This window comes from Dermochelys coriacea, chromosome 4, assembly GCF_009764565.3.
Source record: "Dermochelys coriacea isolate rDerCor1 chromosome 4, rDerCor1.pri.v4, whole genome shotgun sequence".
NCBI lineage: Eukaryota > Metazoa > Chordata > Testudines > Dermochelyidae > Dermochelys > Dermochelys coriacea.
Window position 1 is genome coordinate 9,688,019 of NC_050071.1, and position 17,898 is coordinate 9,705,916.

The following is a 17,898-nucleotide window of genomic DNA, read 5'->3' on the forward strand; positions in this document are numbered from 1 at the left end:
CTTAAATGTGACTTCTTGGGTACTGAGTTCTTTTGGGAATCTGGCTCTGGAGTTTTGTGTTCCTGGAAAGGGAGGGACCCCAGTTTTTTTCCCAGAAACCCCTCTCTCCGAAAATTTTAAATTTCACATTTCCATCATATGTCACCTAGGCTTAATTTCCCAAAATTACATGAGGCAATCTTGTTCTGTTTGGGGCTTCCAATTTTGAGGGGCTAAAGTTATCTGTATTCATCAGCTTCTTTTCATTATATATATTTCCATCAATTTACAGTACATAGAGGGGAAAAGTGGTTTCTAGTTCTGGAGACAAGTTTTCATTGCAAACGAATACACTCCTTGGCTAGTGTTAAGTGATATTTGTCTATTTTAGGATAAGTTGAGGTTGGGCCTTCTGTTTAATGAAAGCATCCATCGTGGTACCATTCAACTAACCACTCTTCCTGATCCTATTCTTTAACCCCAACCATAAAAGTCTGCTTGTGTCCCATAGGACAATCCTTTGTGTACATTCAAGTGAGGTGATAGCTGAGAAGGGAGATCTGTGTCTTCCAGCAGATATGTGGCACCTTTTATCAGCAACATTCGCATCAATCCAGTGGGAAGGAGGCAGGGGATAATATAGGTGGTTCAACTGTAACCCCACTTTCACTGTCACCAGCAAAAGAAAGGAAACAAAGCTGATACTTGGAAATCACCCTCACTTTTGGGGAGCATCTTCCCCCCTCCCTGCCAATTCCAATGGTACATAAATCTAGCTCTAGACACGGGACTAGTTAGCAATCAAATACTAACCATGGCCTGATTCAGAAAAGCACTTAATTCTATGCTTAATTTAGATTAAGACCTAGTGACTTCAATGGAATTTAAGCGGGTGCTTAAAGTTAAGCAGGTGCTAAGTGTTTTGCTGCATTGGGACTCATATGCAGATATACTTCAGAAAAACAATCCTGCACAGAAGAAGGGTGTGGAATAACTTCCATAGCCCTGCTGTATACTGGCTTTGGAGCCATCAGCATGGGAATGCCTTTAACAGAAGGATATGACATTCCTCCCCGCTTCTGGGAGAGACAAGACAACTTGAACTTCAAAAAATATCAATATCTATCTATCTATCTGAGGGACTTCCTACCTGCCAAAAATCACCTGTGCCCCCATGGCAATAAATATTAGGAAATGGGTACTAACTTTCTTTTCTTTTTTTAAACATAGAGATTGCAACATGTTGGAGTTTTTTTAAATGTTACAGCACGGAAAATCTGATGCTTCACCCTGATTTATGATCTAAACTCTACATCAAACATGAAATACTGCCATCTTTTGGTTTGGTATGGGATTGACATAACAAATACAAACTTTTATACAATGATGGGATCCTATTCTACTTTTCAAGACTGAGGTATTCAACCTATGTCAGAGAAAAATTGTAAAGAGAAATGGGGAGTTCAAATCCCTTAGATTGTTCCGTACATCTCCTCATAAATTATAGGTCTTGTCTTTAGAGAGTTTGTATTTCTCTAAGCTTTCCTGGTGTTATAATCAATTTACTTAAACTTCTAAAATCTAAGTCACCTGATTAGTAAAATATAGAAAATCCCAACACACTTTTAGTTTACTTGGAAGAGAGACATAGGCCTTCTACCAGTATAACTATTTTGCTTGGGGTGTGTGGGGTTTTTTTAAACAAAATAATTATACCAGTGAAAGCCCTAGTGTGGAAGCAGTTATACCAGAATCAAGGGCTTTATATTGGTATAGTTGTTCCCTTTCCTGTATAGAAATAAACCACACTTTTATCTTGATATAACTGCAGGCACACTAGGGAGTTGTGCCACTTTAACTATTCCGAAGAGAAATATATAGAGAAAATGGTACAAGCTTTTATGCACAGACAAGCCCTTAGAGACAACCTACATAGAACTTAACTCATCCAGAGTCTGGAGATCTGCTTCAGAAGCAACAAATCTAAACTGATACTGCCTTCAATAAATTACATCATCTGTACTGGACATATGTAGGACACATTAGGGCTGTAGATTAATCGCAGTTAATTCACATGATTAAATCAAAAAAAATAACTGTGATTAAAAAGTTAATTGCACTTAATTGCACTGTTAAACAGTAGAATACCAATTGAAATGTATTGAATATTTTTGGATGTTTTTCTACATTTTCAAATATATTGATTTCTATTACAACACAGAATACAAAGTGTACAAAAATATTATTATTTTTACTACAGATCTTTGCACTGTAAAAATGATAAACAAAAGAAATAGTATTTTTCAATTCACCTCATACAAGTACTGAAGTGCAATCTCTGTACCATGAAAGTGTAATTTACAAATGTAGATTTTTTTGTTACATAACTGCACTCAAAAACAAAACAATGTAAAACTTTAGAGCCTACAAGTCCAATCAGTCCTACTTCTTGTTCAGCCAATTGCTAAGACAAACAAGTTTGTTGACATTTACGGGAGAAACTGCTGACTGCTTCTTATTTACGTCACCTGAAAGTGAGAACTGGCATTCGCATGGCACTTTTGTAGCCAGCGTTGCAAAGTATTTACATGCCAGATATGCTAAACATTCATATGCCCCTTCATGCTTCGGCCACCATTCCAGAGGACATGCTTCCATGCTGATGATGCTCATTAAAAAAATAATGTGTTAATTAAATTTGTGACTGAACTCCTTGGGGGAGAACTGTATGTCTTTGACTCAGTTTTACCCACCTTCTGCAATATATTTCATGTTGTAGCAGTCTCGCATAATGACCCAGCACATGTTCGTTTTAAGAACACTTTCACAGCAGATTTGACAAAATGCAAAGAAGGTACCAGTGTGAGATTTCTAAGGATAGATACAGCACTCCACACAAGGTTTAAGGATCTGAAGTGCCGTCAAAAATCTGAGAGGGATAAGGTATGGACCATGCTTTCAGATGTCTTAAAAGAGCAACACTCTGATGCGGAAACTACAGAACCCGAACCACCAAAAAAGAAAATCAACCTTCTGCTAGTGGCATCTGACTCAGATGATGAAAATGAACATGCGTCGGTCCACTCTGCTTTGGATCGTTATCGAGCAGAACCCGTCATCAGCATGGACGCATGTCCTCTGGAATGGTGGTTGAAGTATGAAGGGACACATGAATCTTTAGCACTTCTGGCATGTAAATATCTTGCGATGCCACCTGCAACAGTGCCATGTGAGCGCCTGTTTTCACTTTCAGGTGACGTTGTAAACAAGACGTGGGCAGCATTATCTCCTGTGAACTGTAGCCAAACTTGTTTGTCTGAGCGATTGGCTGAAGTAGGACTGAGTGGACTCGTAGGTTCTAAAGTTTTTCATTGTTTTATTTCTGAATACAGTTATCTTTTGTACATAATTCTATATTTGTAAGTTCAACTTTCATGATAAAGAGATTGCACTACAGTACTTGTATTAGGTGAATTGAAAAATACTATTTCTTTTGTTTTTTACAGTGCAAATATTTGTAATCAAAAATAAATATAAAGTGAGCACTGTAAACTTTGTATTCTGTTTTGTAATTGAAATCAATATATTTGAAAATGTAGAAAACATCCAAAAATATTTAAATAAATGGTATTCTATTATTGTTTAACAATGCGATTAATTGCACAATTAATCACAATTAATTTTTAATCGCTTGACAACCCATTATATCCATTAACTGGATATAATGCATTTGTGACAGATACGGCAATTTCCTGCACTATGTTTGCAAAACCTTACTAAATTAAGTTTAAGTAGCTTTGAAGTCCATTGTATTAAAAATGCAAAATGTATGTGCCATTATGGGATTGTTTGTAACTTCTCTAGGTGGGAGACATGATCAGTGTAATCTCTGGGAAATGTTATGAGCTTCAAAGGAGTATTTTACACAGTGCACCAGACACAAAATTTTGGGACAAAGTGGGTTTCCTAGTAAATACCTGTGGAAAAGTTAGCACTGTTGCAAGCACGGGTCTTTGTGCTCAGGGGTGTGTAAGGCAAATACCTGACAGAGGTGCCAGGGAGGAGACACTATCTCCCCAACCCCGTGGCACAACTGCAGAGGGCCCCAAATGCATAACAGGGTTCATTTCCACTTCAATTAAAAACGTGGCAAGTCTCAGCGTCTGGGTCAATTGACTCAGGCTTGTGTGGCTCATGCTATCGGGATAAAAATTGCAGTGTAGATGTTTGGGGCTCAGGCTGGACATCATCTCTGAGACCCACCCCTTCCAGCCTGAGCCCGAATGTTGACACTGCAATTTCTAGCCCCGCAGCATGAGTCCGAATCAGCTAATGCCAGCCAGCCACAGCTGTGCCTTCACCATGGGTCTTTTATTGCAGTGTAGACATACCCACAGAGACCCCCAAAATAGGTAGCAAAGGGCCAGCATTCATAGCAGCCTTTCTTTTTAAAATTAGGTATTCAACTGTAAATGTGATAAAAGAAAACAATGATGAAAATTGCAGTGATCACCACCGAAAACATGAAGCCAGATGCTTACTGTCATAAATCAGTGTAGCTACATTGAATGGGGTTACACCAGTTACATTAGCTGGGGAATTGGAACCATGAAAATTACTGTGTTCAGATAAAATGATTGTTGCTTTTTTTGTCATTTTTTATCCAAGCAGCTTGTCAAAGTTTGGGGCCCTAGAAATATTTCAGATAGGAGTCAAAATTGTTTATGGAGTTTGGTATTTTTCTTTTATTCATTCTTATTCATTTACCAGGAATGTACAAAATCCTGCTTTTCCAAAGGTGGAAGGAACAAGAAACAAAAGGAATATTTTTTTTAACTTACAGGCCCACACTTCTTTTCAGCCAGCATCCCTGACCCAGAACAGGTTTATATCAGGGTCATGCCATGCTCACAGGCTTCTGCTTGGATTTCTTCACGCTGATCTCTCTGTGGTTCTGTGTTCTCCTTTCCCCACATACAGATATCCTTACCTGAAACAATAACTCAGCAAAAAATCCTCCGCCCACAGAGTCCAAAAGTCCTGGGCAGGCTCACATAACCATTTTGTCTTAGATGGAGGATTTTGATCAACTTATCCTCACAGTTATGTTAACTGAAGGGAGTATTCACACCTACCAATCTCAGTGAGGTTTTAAATCAACCCTAACACAGTTTCAGCCACTTCATAACACTGCTGTTTGTGACATTTCCTCTCCTACAATGCACTTACAGGGTCAGAGTCTCAGCTGGTGTAAACTGACTTCAGTAGAGCTATGCTGATCTACACCAAATGAGAATCTGACCCCAATGACTACAATGGAACTACACCAATTTACACCAAGGATCTGACCCAGAATTTGGAATATTGCAAAATACGGATAAATTCTCTGCTGCTGTAAATGGACAGTGCTCCATTGACTTAAATGGAGTTTTGCCCATTCTCAGCAGAAAATTTGGCCCACTGTGTTAATTGTCAAGCTTTTAATAGCAACAAATGTACTGTACATTTTTGATTTTCTGTGCAAGGAGGAAGCAGATAGTACTTACATCAACTCCTTGGGGCAGGGACCATCTTTCTGTGGCATGTTTGTACAGTGACTACCACAAGAGGGTTCTGGTCCATGAATGGGGCTCATAGGCACTAGTGTAATAAAGAAATAATAAAAAAATAACCAATGGTGTAAGGGTGTAAGAAGAATAATTTTGGTTATTTAGTCTTCCTTTTCTACTGTCATTATTGCTATTAACATAAGTAGAAACATGATGGGCCAAATCCTTACCTGGAGTAAATAGGCTTAGCACTATGTAAGCTGATGAGCCAGATTCTCAGATGGTGTAAATCAGCATAGCTCCACTGAAGTCAATGAGAATAAATCTTTCAGCAACTTCTTCCCTAAATGTGTAAGTGCTGATACATCTCGTCATCAGGTATAGAAAATAATTATAAGCAACACAATTGGAATTTGGACTGAATTAACATATTATTACTTCCCTTAGTATGGAAGAGAGAGGAAAATAATGCATTAATTAATTAAATTCCCGCTGAAAAATAAGACTGTCATTAGGGACTGTGGCTGGCTGAATGCTGCTTTTTCCAGAAATGCAATTAGATTTGGTGGATTTTTACTGTTATAAACCTCATTCATATTAACCCAGCATTTGTGACATTACTATCCCTGGCAGAAGATTAAATGAGATAAGCTATTTAAATGTCACTGAAACTATGTAGAGGACTAATGTGTCTTACTAAACTTTCCAGAAGTAGCGTACATTAGCCGACTCATTCCTGCCCAGATGTTGCAACTCCAGGCCAAGATTTTCAAAAATAGGAAGCCTAGTTTTAAGCTCTTAAATCCTTATTTAGGCTTCTAAATTGGCAACTTGATTTTCAAAACTGTTGAGCTGCCAGCATCTCCCAATGAAGTCAACAGGGCTTGCTGGGGGCTGAGAACTTTTAAAATCAGGCCATTCGCTGATATGCCTAAATATGGAGCTAGGAGCCTAACTTTAGGTCTCTGGGTTTTTTTAAATCTTGTGCCTCCATATCAGATGTGGTCCGTAAACATTGGTCCAGTTGGTCAAACACTGTCCTCTGCCTTTGCACCTGTGAATTGCAAGCAGAAATAATTGCAGGCACAATTTAGAACATCTAGATGTATAAGCATCTGCACTCGTAAAACTGCTATCTATGTTCAAGATACCTTAACTGCTCCAGCAAATAATTTGCCTCTACAATTAGTTGTGCCTGCAAATTATGGGAACAAAAACAAAATCCCAACCAATACCAGGCTGAAAATCTGGCCCACTTTATCTGAAGGGTTACAATCTAATACCCATTAGTCCATATCGACTGCATATTCTAAAGCTTCACACGAGCCAACTCTGACAACTGTCTAACAACACAGCAAAAAAAAAAAAATTTTTAAGTACATCAGAAGCAGGACACCTGCAAAACAATCAGTGGGGTCACTAGATGATCGAAGTGCTAAAGGAGCACTCAAGGAAGACAAAGCTATTACGGAGAAGCTAAATGAATTATTTCCATCAGTCTTCACTGCAGAGGATGTGAGGGTGATTCCCACACCTGAGCCATCATTTTTAGGGGACAAATCTGAGGACTCATTTCAGATTGAGGTATCGACAGAGGAGGTTTTGGAACAAATCGATAAATTAAACAGCAATAAAAGTCACCAGGACCAGATGGTATTCACCTAAGAGTTCTGAAGGAACTCAAACACGAAATTGCAGAACTACTAACTGTGGTATGTTTCAGAGTAGCAGCCGTGTTAGTCTGTATCCGCAAAAAGAAAAGGAGTACTTGTGGCACCTTAGAGACTAACAAATTTATTTGAGCATAAGCTTTCGTGAGCTACAGCTCAGTTCGTCAGATGCATTCAGTGGAAAATACAGTGGGGAGATTTATATACACAGAGAACATGAAACAATGGGTGTTACCATACACACTGTAAGGAGAGCGATCACTTAAGATGAGCTATTACCAGCAGGAGAGCGGGGGGAGGTGGGGAGGAGGAAGAAAACCTTTTGTAGTGATAATCAAGGTGGGCCATTTCCAGCAGTTGACAAGAACATCTGAGGAACAGTGGGGGGCGGGGAGGGGAATAACTTGGGGAAATAGTTTTACTTTGTGTAATGACCCATCCATTCCCAGTCTCTATTCAAGCCTAAGTTAATTATATCCAGTTTGCAAATTAATTCCAATTCAGCAGTCTCTCATTGGAGTCTGTTTTTGAAGTTTTTTTGTTGAAGAATAACCACTTTTAGGTCTGTAATCGAGTGACCAGAGAGATTGAAATGTTCTCTGACTGGTTTTTGAATGTTATAATTCTTGATGTCTGATTTGTGTCCATTTATTCTTTTATGTAGAGACTGTCCAGTTTGACCAATGTACATGGCAGAGGGGCATTGCTGGCACATGATGGCATATATCACATTGGTAGATGCGCAGGTGAACGAGCCTCTGATAGCGTAGCTGATGTGATTAGGCCCTATGATGGTGTCCCCTGAATAGATATGTGGACACAGTTGGCAACGGGGATCACTCTCCTTAAAGTGTGTATGGTAACACCCATTGTTTCATATTCTCTGTGTATATAAATCTCCCCACTATATTTTCCACTGAATGGATCTGATGAAGTGAGCTGTAGCTCACGAAAGCTTATGCTCAAATACATTTGTTAGTCTCTAAGGTGCCACAAGTACTCCTTTTCTTTTTAACTGTGGTATGTAACCTTTCATTTAAATCAGATTCTGTACCAGATGACAGGAGGATAGCTAATGTCAGGATAATTTTTTAAAAGGCTCCAGAGGCAATCCTGGCAGTTACAGGCCGGTAAATCTAACTTCAGTACCAGGCAAACTGGTTGAAACTATAGTAAAGAACAGAAATATCAGACACATAGATGAACACGATTTGTTGAGGAAGAGAAAACCCGGCTTTTGTAAAGGGAAATCATGCCTCACCTATCTATCAGAATTCTTTGAGGGGGTCAATAAACACATGCACAATGTGATCCGGTGGATATAATGTATTTGGACTTTCAGAAAGCCTTTGACAAGGTCATGTGATGAGAGGGAAGGTCCTTTCATGGATCTGTAACTTGTTCAAAGACAGAAAACAGAAGGTCGGAATAAATGTTCAGTTTTCAGAATGGAAAAAGATAAATAGTGGGTAACCCAAGGGTCTGTACTGAGACCAGGGCTGTTGAACATATTCATAAATGATCTGGAAAAAAGTGCATATGGTGAGGTGGTAAAGTTGCAGATGATACAAAATTATTCAGCATAGTTAAGTCCAAAGCAGACTGCGAAGAGTAACACAGGGATCTCACAAAACTGGGAGACAGGGTGACAAAATGGAAATTAAATGTTGATAAATGCAAAACAATGCATATTGGAAAATATAATCCCAATTATACATACAAAATAATGCAGTCTAAATTAGCTATTATCACTCAACAAAGAGCTCTTGGAGTCACTGTGAATAGTTCTCTGAAAACACTGGCTCAATGTACAGTGGCAATCAAAAAAGCTAACAATGTTAGGAACCATAAGGAAAGGGATAGATAACACAGTAAATATCATGTCACTTTATAAATCTATGGTACACCCTCACCTTGAATGCTGCATGCAGTTCTGGTCACTCCATCACAAAAAAGATACATTAGAAATGGAAAAGGTATAGAGAAGGGCAACAAAAGCGATTAAGGGTACGGTATCTCCTTATGAGATCAAAAAGTCTGGGACTGTTCAGGTTGGAAAAGAGATGACTAAGGGGGAATATGATAGAAGTCTATAAAATCATGAATGGCATGGAGAAAGTGAATAGGGAAGCGTTATTTACTGCTTCACATAACATAAGAACCAGGGGTCCCCCAATAAAATTAATAGGCAGGACGTATAACCAAAGGAAGCACTTCTTCACACAACTCACAGTCAACCTGTCAAACTCATTTCCAGGGGACGTTAAGGCCAAAAATATAACTGGGTTCAAAAAAGAACTGGAGGATAGGTCCATCAATGGCTATTATCCAAGATGGTCAGGGATGCAACTGTATGCTTTGAGTGTCTCCAGCCTCCGATTGCCAGATGGTGGAACTGGATGACAGGGGATGGATCTAGGATTGCCAGGCATCTGGTTTTCGACCAGAACATCTGGTTGAAAATGGACCCTGGCAGCTCCCGTCCAGTCAATGGGGCATTAAGTCTTTAAATGGCTTCAACAGCACAATATACAGGCTAACAAACTTAAACAAAGGTTTTGTTTAAGTTTGTTAGCATATTTATTGTGCTATTATGTTAGTCAGGAGTCCTCAAGAGGGGAGGGGTGGGAGGGACGGAAAAACTGTGTTTTTGATTCTGTTTCTCCCCATAGCTCTGAATTATCCATGACATCCATACTGCATCACATCAAGTCCAAATCATTAGAGGAATGCTTCCGCTTGCACTGACCAGAGGATGTTTGGATTCTGATGTCAGCCCAGCTCTGCAGCCTGACAGGAATCAAGTGTTGTCCCCAGTGTACATAGAATTCTTGCAGCCAAAATAGTTTAACATGCATTTTATTAACTGGAACTGGAGCAGCAAAACAAAGAAAACAAAGGCCTTTTTCCAGCTTTGTGGGTGAAGGAACTATAAGTGAAGATTATAATGCCGGTCACTGACAGCCTTAAACCAGCTGTCTCAGGAATCTGCCAAGTACTTTGCTGAAAATATGTTCCTCATCTTAGCAACGGAGCTAAGACTTATCACACATCTGCCCACCTTTATTCGAATGAAGCTCCTTCTGATCTGACAGCTCAGGCATTGTCAGTTTCATCCAGAACAATTTACAAACTTGGAACCTAATCCTGTAAACCCTTAAACATTTGATTAATCCCACTGAAGACAATGGGACTATTTTCATGACTATGGACCATTTCTGTGGACTGGTAAGAGTTTCAGGAGTCTGTTCCTATAAAGGAAGTTGAATCCCTCATTTACATGCAATATTTGGATAAAAAAAGCAGTTTAGAATACAGTTCTACTTAAAATTTGTCTTTTAATAAATCATACATATGCTGAAATGGCTCCTCACCCAACTCCCATATTCCATATAAACAGACTGGATACTACGTATGTGGGGAGAAAGTGAGTAGTTAAGCATATTGATGTTTGTATACACAAATGGCGGGATGCCAGAGGGGAGGGGAATAGCATGGGGGCCAGAAACTGGGGGAAGAGAAGGAAGGAGTCCCATGGATGGTCACATCGGGAGGTCTCGTGGCCCCCCTTGTGTCCCTCCCGTGAGTGCAGAACCAGCAAGAAATGATTTCTACTTGCATCACTGCCTTACTGCCTCATGTTAGATGTTTCATAGTGCGCTTTGATCCTATTCCTACCCCACTTTGAATTAGGACTAGATCAAATTGCAGAAGGAGACTTTTAGTGGAAAGCAGCAGGGTCCACATAGATACTCAATGGCAGGCTACTGTGGGGTAGATTTACACCCACCTTGCTGAGAACTAAGTGTTCATATAGACAAGCCCAAAGACAATGAAACACTTTAGTAAGTCCTGTGTTGATATTAGCTATAGATGTGAGGGAGGAATTGGACTCAATTGCCTAGTTAAGAACTGTTGGGTTCTTCACTGTTGTTACATTCATGATAGAAGGAAGCAATAAAAATTGTGGCAAAGTTGTTGGTACTTAAGAATTATGGGCTGGTCTACACCAGTGGTTCTCAACCAGGGTATGTGTACTTCAGGGGGTACGCAGAGGTCTTCCAGGGGGTACATCAACTCATCTAGATATTTGCTTAGTTTTACAACAGGCTGCATAAAAAGCACTAGCAAAGTCAGTACAAACTAAAATTTTATACAGACAATGACTTGTTTATACTGTTCTATATACTATTCACTGAAATGTAAGTACAATATTTATATTCCAATTGATTTCTTTTGTAATTATATGATAAAAATGAGAAAGTAAGCAATTTTTCAGCAATAGTGTGCTGTGACACTTTATATTTTTATGTTTGATTTTTTTAAACAAGTAGTTTTTAAGTGAGTTGACACTTGGGGGTACGCAAGTCAAATCAGATTCCAGAAAGGGATACAGTAGTCTGGAAAGGCTGAGAACTATTGGGCTACACTACAAATGCTACTCCTGAGGACACTCTGCACCAAAAAATTAAAAATTCTGTGCACAATATTTTAAAATTCTCCAAATTTTGTCAAATAAATGTGGAGGCTCCAGCATGGCATTGGGGAGCACAGGCTACTGGCTGCACAGAGGTGGGAGATCACTCTGCAGCTCCCCCTGGGACACAGACTCAGCGGTGAGCCTGCACCCAATCCTGACACATTGCAAGGATCAGGCCTGTCCCAGAAACACCCAAGGGCCCTGCCCCTCTGTGCCAGGTGCACCAGGTGAGGGCAGGCAGGTTTAGTCTTGCAGGATCTAAGTGTGGAGGGGCTTAGTGGGGGGGGGGCGGAATCCAGGTGTGGGTTGAGAGGGCTGTGTGTGGGGCAATCTGGGTACGGGCAGCTCCTTGGGGGATCCAGGTGCAGAGGGTATCTGGATGTACAGGGGCTTGCTGAGGGGTTCTCAGTGCGACAGTAATGGGACTCTGCGGAGGGGTCCAGATGAAGGTGGTTGGAGCTCAGCAGGGAAGGGGGGTCTAGGTGTGGGGGGGGGGGATAGAGCTCGGTGTGAGGAGTCTGGGTGGTGGAGGGTTCAGTGGCGGGGGCAGATGCTGGCAAGTGGGATGGGGATCCGGGCAACTTGTCAGGGAGATCCAAGTGCAGGGGGAGTGGGGCTTGGCAGGGGAGGTTCTGGGTTTGTGTGTGGGGGGGTGAGGCTTGGCAGGAGGCTCTGGGTGCACGGGGGTTGGGGGAGCAGCTCCCCGTACAGTCATCTCTCCCCCTGCAGCTGAGGAGCAATAAGTGCAGGAAGCGGGACGGGGGTGGGGGAGGGAAGGGAGGGTTCAGAGCTTCCTGCAGCCTAGGGAGAAATCTGGGGGTGGGTCTGACCTGGCCCCAGATGCCGTGCAGGGGAAGAGGAAGTCCTGTCCTCCCCAGCCCACCTGGGACTACCAGCTGAGCCCAGCCCAAGATAGGGGCCACCAGCTGGGTCTTCCCGTCCCACCCTCTGCCCCACAGTGATTTACCTCTCTGCCGGCTGCCCTGGGCACCCAAAACATACTGCTGTGGAGGGTCACATGACCAGTCTTGTGGCTTCCCTGTCAGAAAGTCATTTTTTCTGCAGGGAAGCAAAGCAAACTGCTGGGGACATGAATTCTGCGCGTGCGCAGTGGCACAGAATTCCCCCAGGAGTAAAATGCTTTGCTGGGACAGCTATACTCAGATAGCTACACTGTAAGAGCCCCCTAATGGAGATACAGCATATGCTGACTGAAGGAGTATTTCTGTTGGCAAGGTAACACCACCTCCTTACATGACATTAGCTAAACCAACACAAGACTGCTTCTGCCAGTACAGATGCAGCCACACATTGGGTTATAGCAGCAAAACTTTGCACTGTAGACCTGGCCTAGGTCATCTCTCCTTGATTTGCAAGCCCAACTCACTCCTGCTCCTTAGTTACTGGAAGAGAACAGAAAAAAGCTTCACTCAGGCCAGGTCTATGCTACAAAGTTTTGCTGGCATAACTGTCTGTCAGAGGTGGGGGGGGGGGGAAATCAAACCCCCTAAACAACATAGCTATGCCAACAAAACTTCCAGTGTAGACACAAATATGCCAACAGAAGCTAACTTCTGTCAGCTTAAATAATACCATTCAGGGAGGTGATGTAGCCATGCCAAAAGAAGACATCCTCCTGTCTGCATACACTGCATCTACACCAGGGGACTCTGCCAGCATAGCTATGACGGTGTGACTCAGGGTGTGTCGACACCGCAATTACACACCTGTGGCTGGCTCATACCAGCTGACTCAGGCTGGGGGGCTGCTTAATTTTAGTGTAGATGTTCAGGCTCAGAAGGCAGCCCAAGCTCTGGGACCCTCCCACCTCCAAAAAAGGACCTAGAGCCAGGCTCCAGCCCCAGCCCCAGCCCAAATATCTACACTGCAATTAAATAGCCCTTTAGCCCAAGTCAGCTGGCATGGGCCAGCTGCAGGTGACTAACTGCAGTTTAGACACATCAAATTACAGAGCCGTTGGTAAAAAGAAAAGGAGTACTTGTGGCACCTTAGAGACTAACAAATTTATTTGAGCATAAGCTTTTGTGAATGCATCCGATGAAGTGAGCTGTAGCTCACGAAAGCTTATGCTCAAATAAATTTGTTAGTCTCTAAGGTGCCACAAGTACTCCTTTTCTTTTTGCGAATACGGACTAACACAGCTGCTACTCTGAGAGCTGTTGGCGACGACAATTACCTGAAGGTGCTGATGCTCACCAAGGGATGGAGTGTGTGTGTGTAGGGGCAGGTTGTATAACCTTTTTTATAACATTCTGAATAATACTTACAAAAGGGGTTTAACATGTTTTTTTATTTGCAGAACCCTAAATAATTTTGAATGGCAGTACAGACGCCTTTAGAAATCTTAGGCTGTGGACTCCCTAAGTGTCCAGGGCCCACAAGCTGAAAACCACTGGCTTATAAAGTTTTATTTCTAACCAACTGTTATGCTATTTAGCTTACCGTTTCCTTCTCTCACCTTTCCCTCGAGAACGCGGAGAGGGGAGCAGCCTGCCTAGGCCTGTCCATGCAACCTACCCAGCCCCACCCGATGATGGAGCGGTACCCTGTGCTCTGTACTCCTGGGGGAATTATGCACCAAAAAATTAAAAATTCTGCAAATTTTATGTGTCAAAATAATACCATATAATCACACCGGTTTCATTTATTTTGGTAATTTATTTCAAAATACCTGTCAGCAAATATGTCTGTAACAACAGACACACACAAAAATTCCCCCAGGCGTAGAGAATTAAAGAAACCCCTAAGGCAACTTAGCTCCTGCTTCTCTGCCTCCTCTACCCCCCCCCCTTTTCCCCAAAGCCCAGCCATACCCCCACCAAGCCCAGACCGCCTCTCCTGCCTGAAGCCAGCTGTGGGAACCCCCAGCCCCAGATACCACCCCGCTAGAGAGCTCAGGGATCCAGGAGAAGCAGCCCGACGCTGGGTCCCGGGCTTGCCCAGCGTTTCCTGCGCGCCGCCACCTCCTTCCTCCAGGGTGTGCTGGGCTCGGCAGCTGCAGGGAACCCTGCAGTTCCCTCCCCCTGGCCTCGTCCTCTAGCAGCGAGCTGGGCTCTGCCGGGTCCAGCAGCCCCATGGCGGCCAACCTCTCTGCAGCCCATTACTGGGGAGGGGGGAGGAAATCCTGCCGGCACCTTAATGGCTGTAAAATCCTGCCCGGTGGCGCAGCATCCTCCCCCCGCGAGTAGGGTGACGAGATGTCCCGCTTTTATAGGGATCGTTTTGACTAGCGGGGGAGGAGGGAGCTTTTTCTTATATAGGCCCCTATTACCCCCCCCCGATTTTTCACACTCGCAGTCTGGTCCCCCCGGAGCAGCGCTACCAAGGCGGGGTTTTGGACGGGAGGGGGCTAAAGCCCGTTTATGGGGGGCGTGGGGGCTGCGCAGCCAGAGGCGGCGATCCCCAGGGACTGGCCCAGGCCGGCGCCCGTAGGCTCTGCCCCGCCCCACACGGCACGTCCGGCCCAGACAACGGGGGCCGCCAACGCGCCTGCCCCCGGCCCAGCAGCTCCTCGGACGAGCCGGGCCGCTGACCCCGCCCAGGCGCAAGATGGCGGCGGCCGAGGGCGCCCTGCGGAGTCACGTGACACGGCCGGCCTCACCTGATCGACTGGGAGCCCTTCCGGGCGGACTCTGCGCGATGAGGTCAGACGCCGTCCGCATTATGACGCCAGAAGCGTAAACAAAGCGATGCATTGTGGGAGGGGGATTGTCGCACGCAGGAAGCCGCCTCCATCTTAGGGGCTCTCCAGCCAGACGCTCGGCGGCCCGGCCCGCAACGCAACGCAACGAGACTCCCGCAGCCCTGCTCCTTTCCGCGCCCGCCCCTTCCGCGCGGCCCCGCGCCCCGCCCCGCCCCCCAGCGTCCCACCTCGCCGGCGCTGTGAGCAGAGCGCGAGGCGGCCGGCCCCTGAGGGGAGGCGGCGGGATGGCGGCGGACAGCCGGGAGGAGAAAGGTAGCGGGCCTCGCTGGGGGGGGGATCCCTGCTCCGCACTGCCCTGCGTCGGGGAGGGGGCCCCTCACGGCAAGGGGGTGGGCGGTTTGGGGGACTGGCTGGGGGGGGTCAGCTGCCCTGCGGGACGGAGGAGATGGGGGGGTGGCGCGGGGGGGGCTTAGCTGTCCTGTGTGGGATGGAGGAGATGTGGTGGGACTGGCTCGGAGAGGGATCAGTTGCTCTGCGGGGATGGAGGGGGAGGGATCAGCTGAGCTGTGGGTCGGACGGGATCCTGGGAGGACTGGGGGGGGTCAGCTGCCCTGCGGGATGGAGGAGATGTTGGGGGGGATGGCTGGAGGGGGCTCAGCTGTCCTGTGCGGGATGGGGGGGATGGCTGGAGGGGGCTCAGCTGTCCTGTGCGGGATGGGGGGGATGGCTGGAGGGGGCTCAGCTGTCCTGTGCGGGATGGGGGGGATGGCTGGAGGGGGCTCAGCTGTCCTGTGCGGGATGGGGGGGATGGCTGGAGGGGGCTCAGCTGTCCTGTGCGGGATGGAGGAGATGTGGTGGGACTGGCTGGGAGACGGGTCAGCTGCCCTGCTGTGGGAAGGGAGGGATGTGGAAAGTCTCATTTTGGTTTTACCAGAATAAACGAAACTAATTAAAAAAATCTTACCTAATTTTTTTCTGAAGTGTCAACTGTATGCTAGGGATGAAGGAACTGGATGTAGATCCCATTTGTTAAACTCTTGGGTGGGCTGTATACATAATTTGCTCTGTTAGACTTGTATAACGTTACTTCCCTGAGGGGGGAATAGCCACTACTTTAAGCTTCGTACCACTTATTGGCATTGTATGCCTGTCAGGTTACCCCATCGTGCTGTGATGCCTTAGAGGTGGGGAGCAGCAGTTGGTCTGCAGGCCCTTGTTTAGGGCTTTCTTTTACTCTAGTGGGGTTTCTGTGTGCAGAGATTCAACATAGGAGCTACAGCTGCTGTGAGGCCCCTTCATTTAACAACTTAGAGATGCTTCTTATATTTATACATTTTGTAGCTCTCTTCAAGGTGATGTGCAGCACCACAGAGAAATATATTGGAATTACTGAAAGAGCGGGAAATGTACTAAATATCAGGGAAATGGTAGAGACCTCAGTGGATTCTATAGAGTTTGAGACTACCAGTTCATCTAGTCCAGTGGCTCTCAAACTTCTTGCAGAAGCAACAGCCCTTTTCAAACAGCAAGACTCTGAGTGTGACCACCCCCCCCCCAATAAATTAAAACAGGGGTTTTTAATTTAATGTGGGCTGCCGTTTTGTGACACTTCCAGGCACAGGGCTGACAGCTCATGACCCCCAGATAATAACCTGGTGACCCCCGTTTGAGAATCCCTGATCTAGTCTCTTGTCCTATATATCACAGGCCACCAACAGCACCCCCATACTTAAACCCAACCACCAAAGTTAGGCCAAAGTATTACATTGCTTAGATTGGACATCTCAAACTGTACTCAGCCAAAGTAGTACAGTAGAACCTCGGAGTTACGAACAGTTTGGGAATGGAGGTTGTTCATAACTCTGAAATATACATAACACTGAGCAAAACATTAATTTGGTTATGTCAAAAATTTACAACTAAACAATGACTTAATACAGCTTTGAAACTTTACTATGCAGAAGAAAAATGCTACTTTGAACCATCTTAATTTAAATGAAACAAGCACAGAAACAGTTTCCTTATTTTATCAAATCTTTATTTTTAAATTTTCCCTTTATTTTCCCTGAGTGCTTAACACAGTACTGTACCATATTTGTTTTTTGTTTGTTTTTGTCTCTGCTGCTGCCTGATTGCCTACTTCTGGTTCTAAATGACGTGTGCGGTTGACTGATCAGTTCAGAATTCTGATGTTTGTAACTCTTGGGGTTTTCTTATAAGCAGTACACCAAAGGGAACAGTCCTGTGGTTGGCAGAATTAGCTGCATACTTTAAAAGGCCTTTTCTCTTTCTGACTTCTTTAGTGTTGCTCAAAGGATGAGCATAGGTATGCATAGTGATGATAATGACAATGAGAGCATAGCTATGTGTGAATTTTAGTATTACTTAATACATCACATTCAAACATCAGAAGGGAATTGTGAGCTTTGTCTCCAGTTGTGCTATCTCCTCTGGTGTCTGTTTGCTTTTCTGCCTTTTGGAACCAATACTGCAATATGATAGTACCTAGTGCTCTGATGATGCTTACTGCCATGTGCATGTGTAGTTGCTGATATG

The 17,898-nt window shown here is 44.2% G+C and overlaps 1 protein-coding gene across 3 annotated transcripts in view; it reads left to right on the forward strand.

Annotated features, from left to right (window-relative positions):
* Positions 1–15,391: 15,391 nt before the first annotated feature.
* The window catches only part of YTHDC1 (YTH domain containing 1), a 33,791-nt gene continuing 31,284 nt past the window's right edge, over positions 15,392–17,898 (forward strand). For 2 of the 3 annotated variants that reach the window (XM_038398913.2, XM_038398914.2), the window contains exon 1: positions 15,393–15,654. In XM_038398913.2, the coding sequence (XP_038254841.1) occupies positions 15,627–15,654 (28 nt within the window). In that variant the 5' untranslated portion in view covers positions 15,393–15,626. Of the gene's footprint in view, positions 15,655–17,898 lie in introns of all 3 variants that reach the window. The other variant, XM_038398915.2, reaches the window with a different exon arrangement.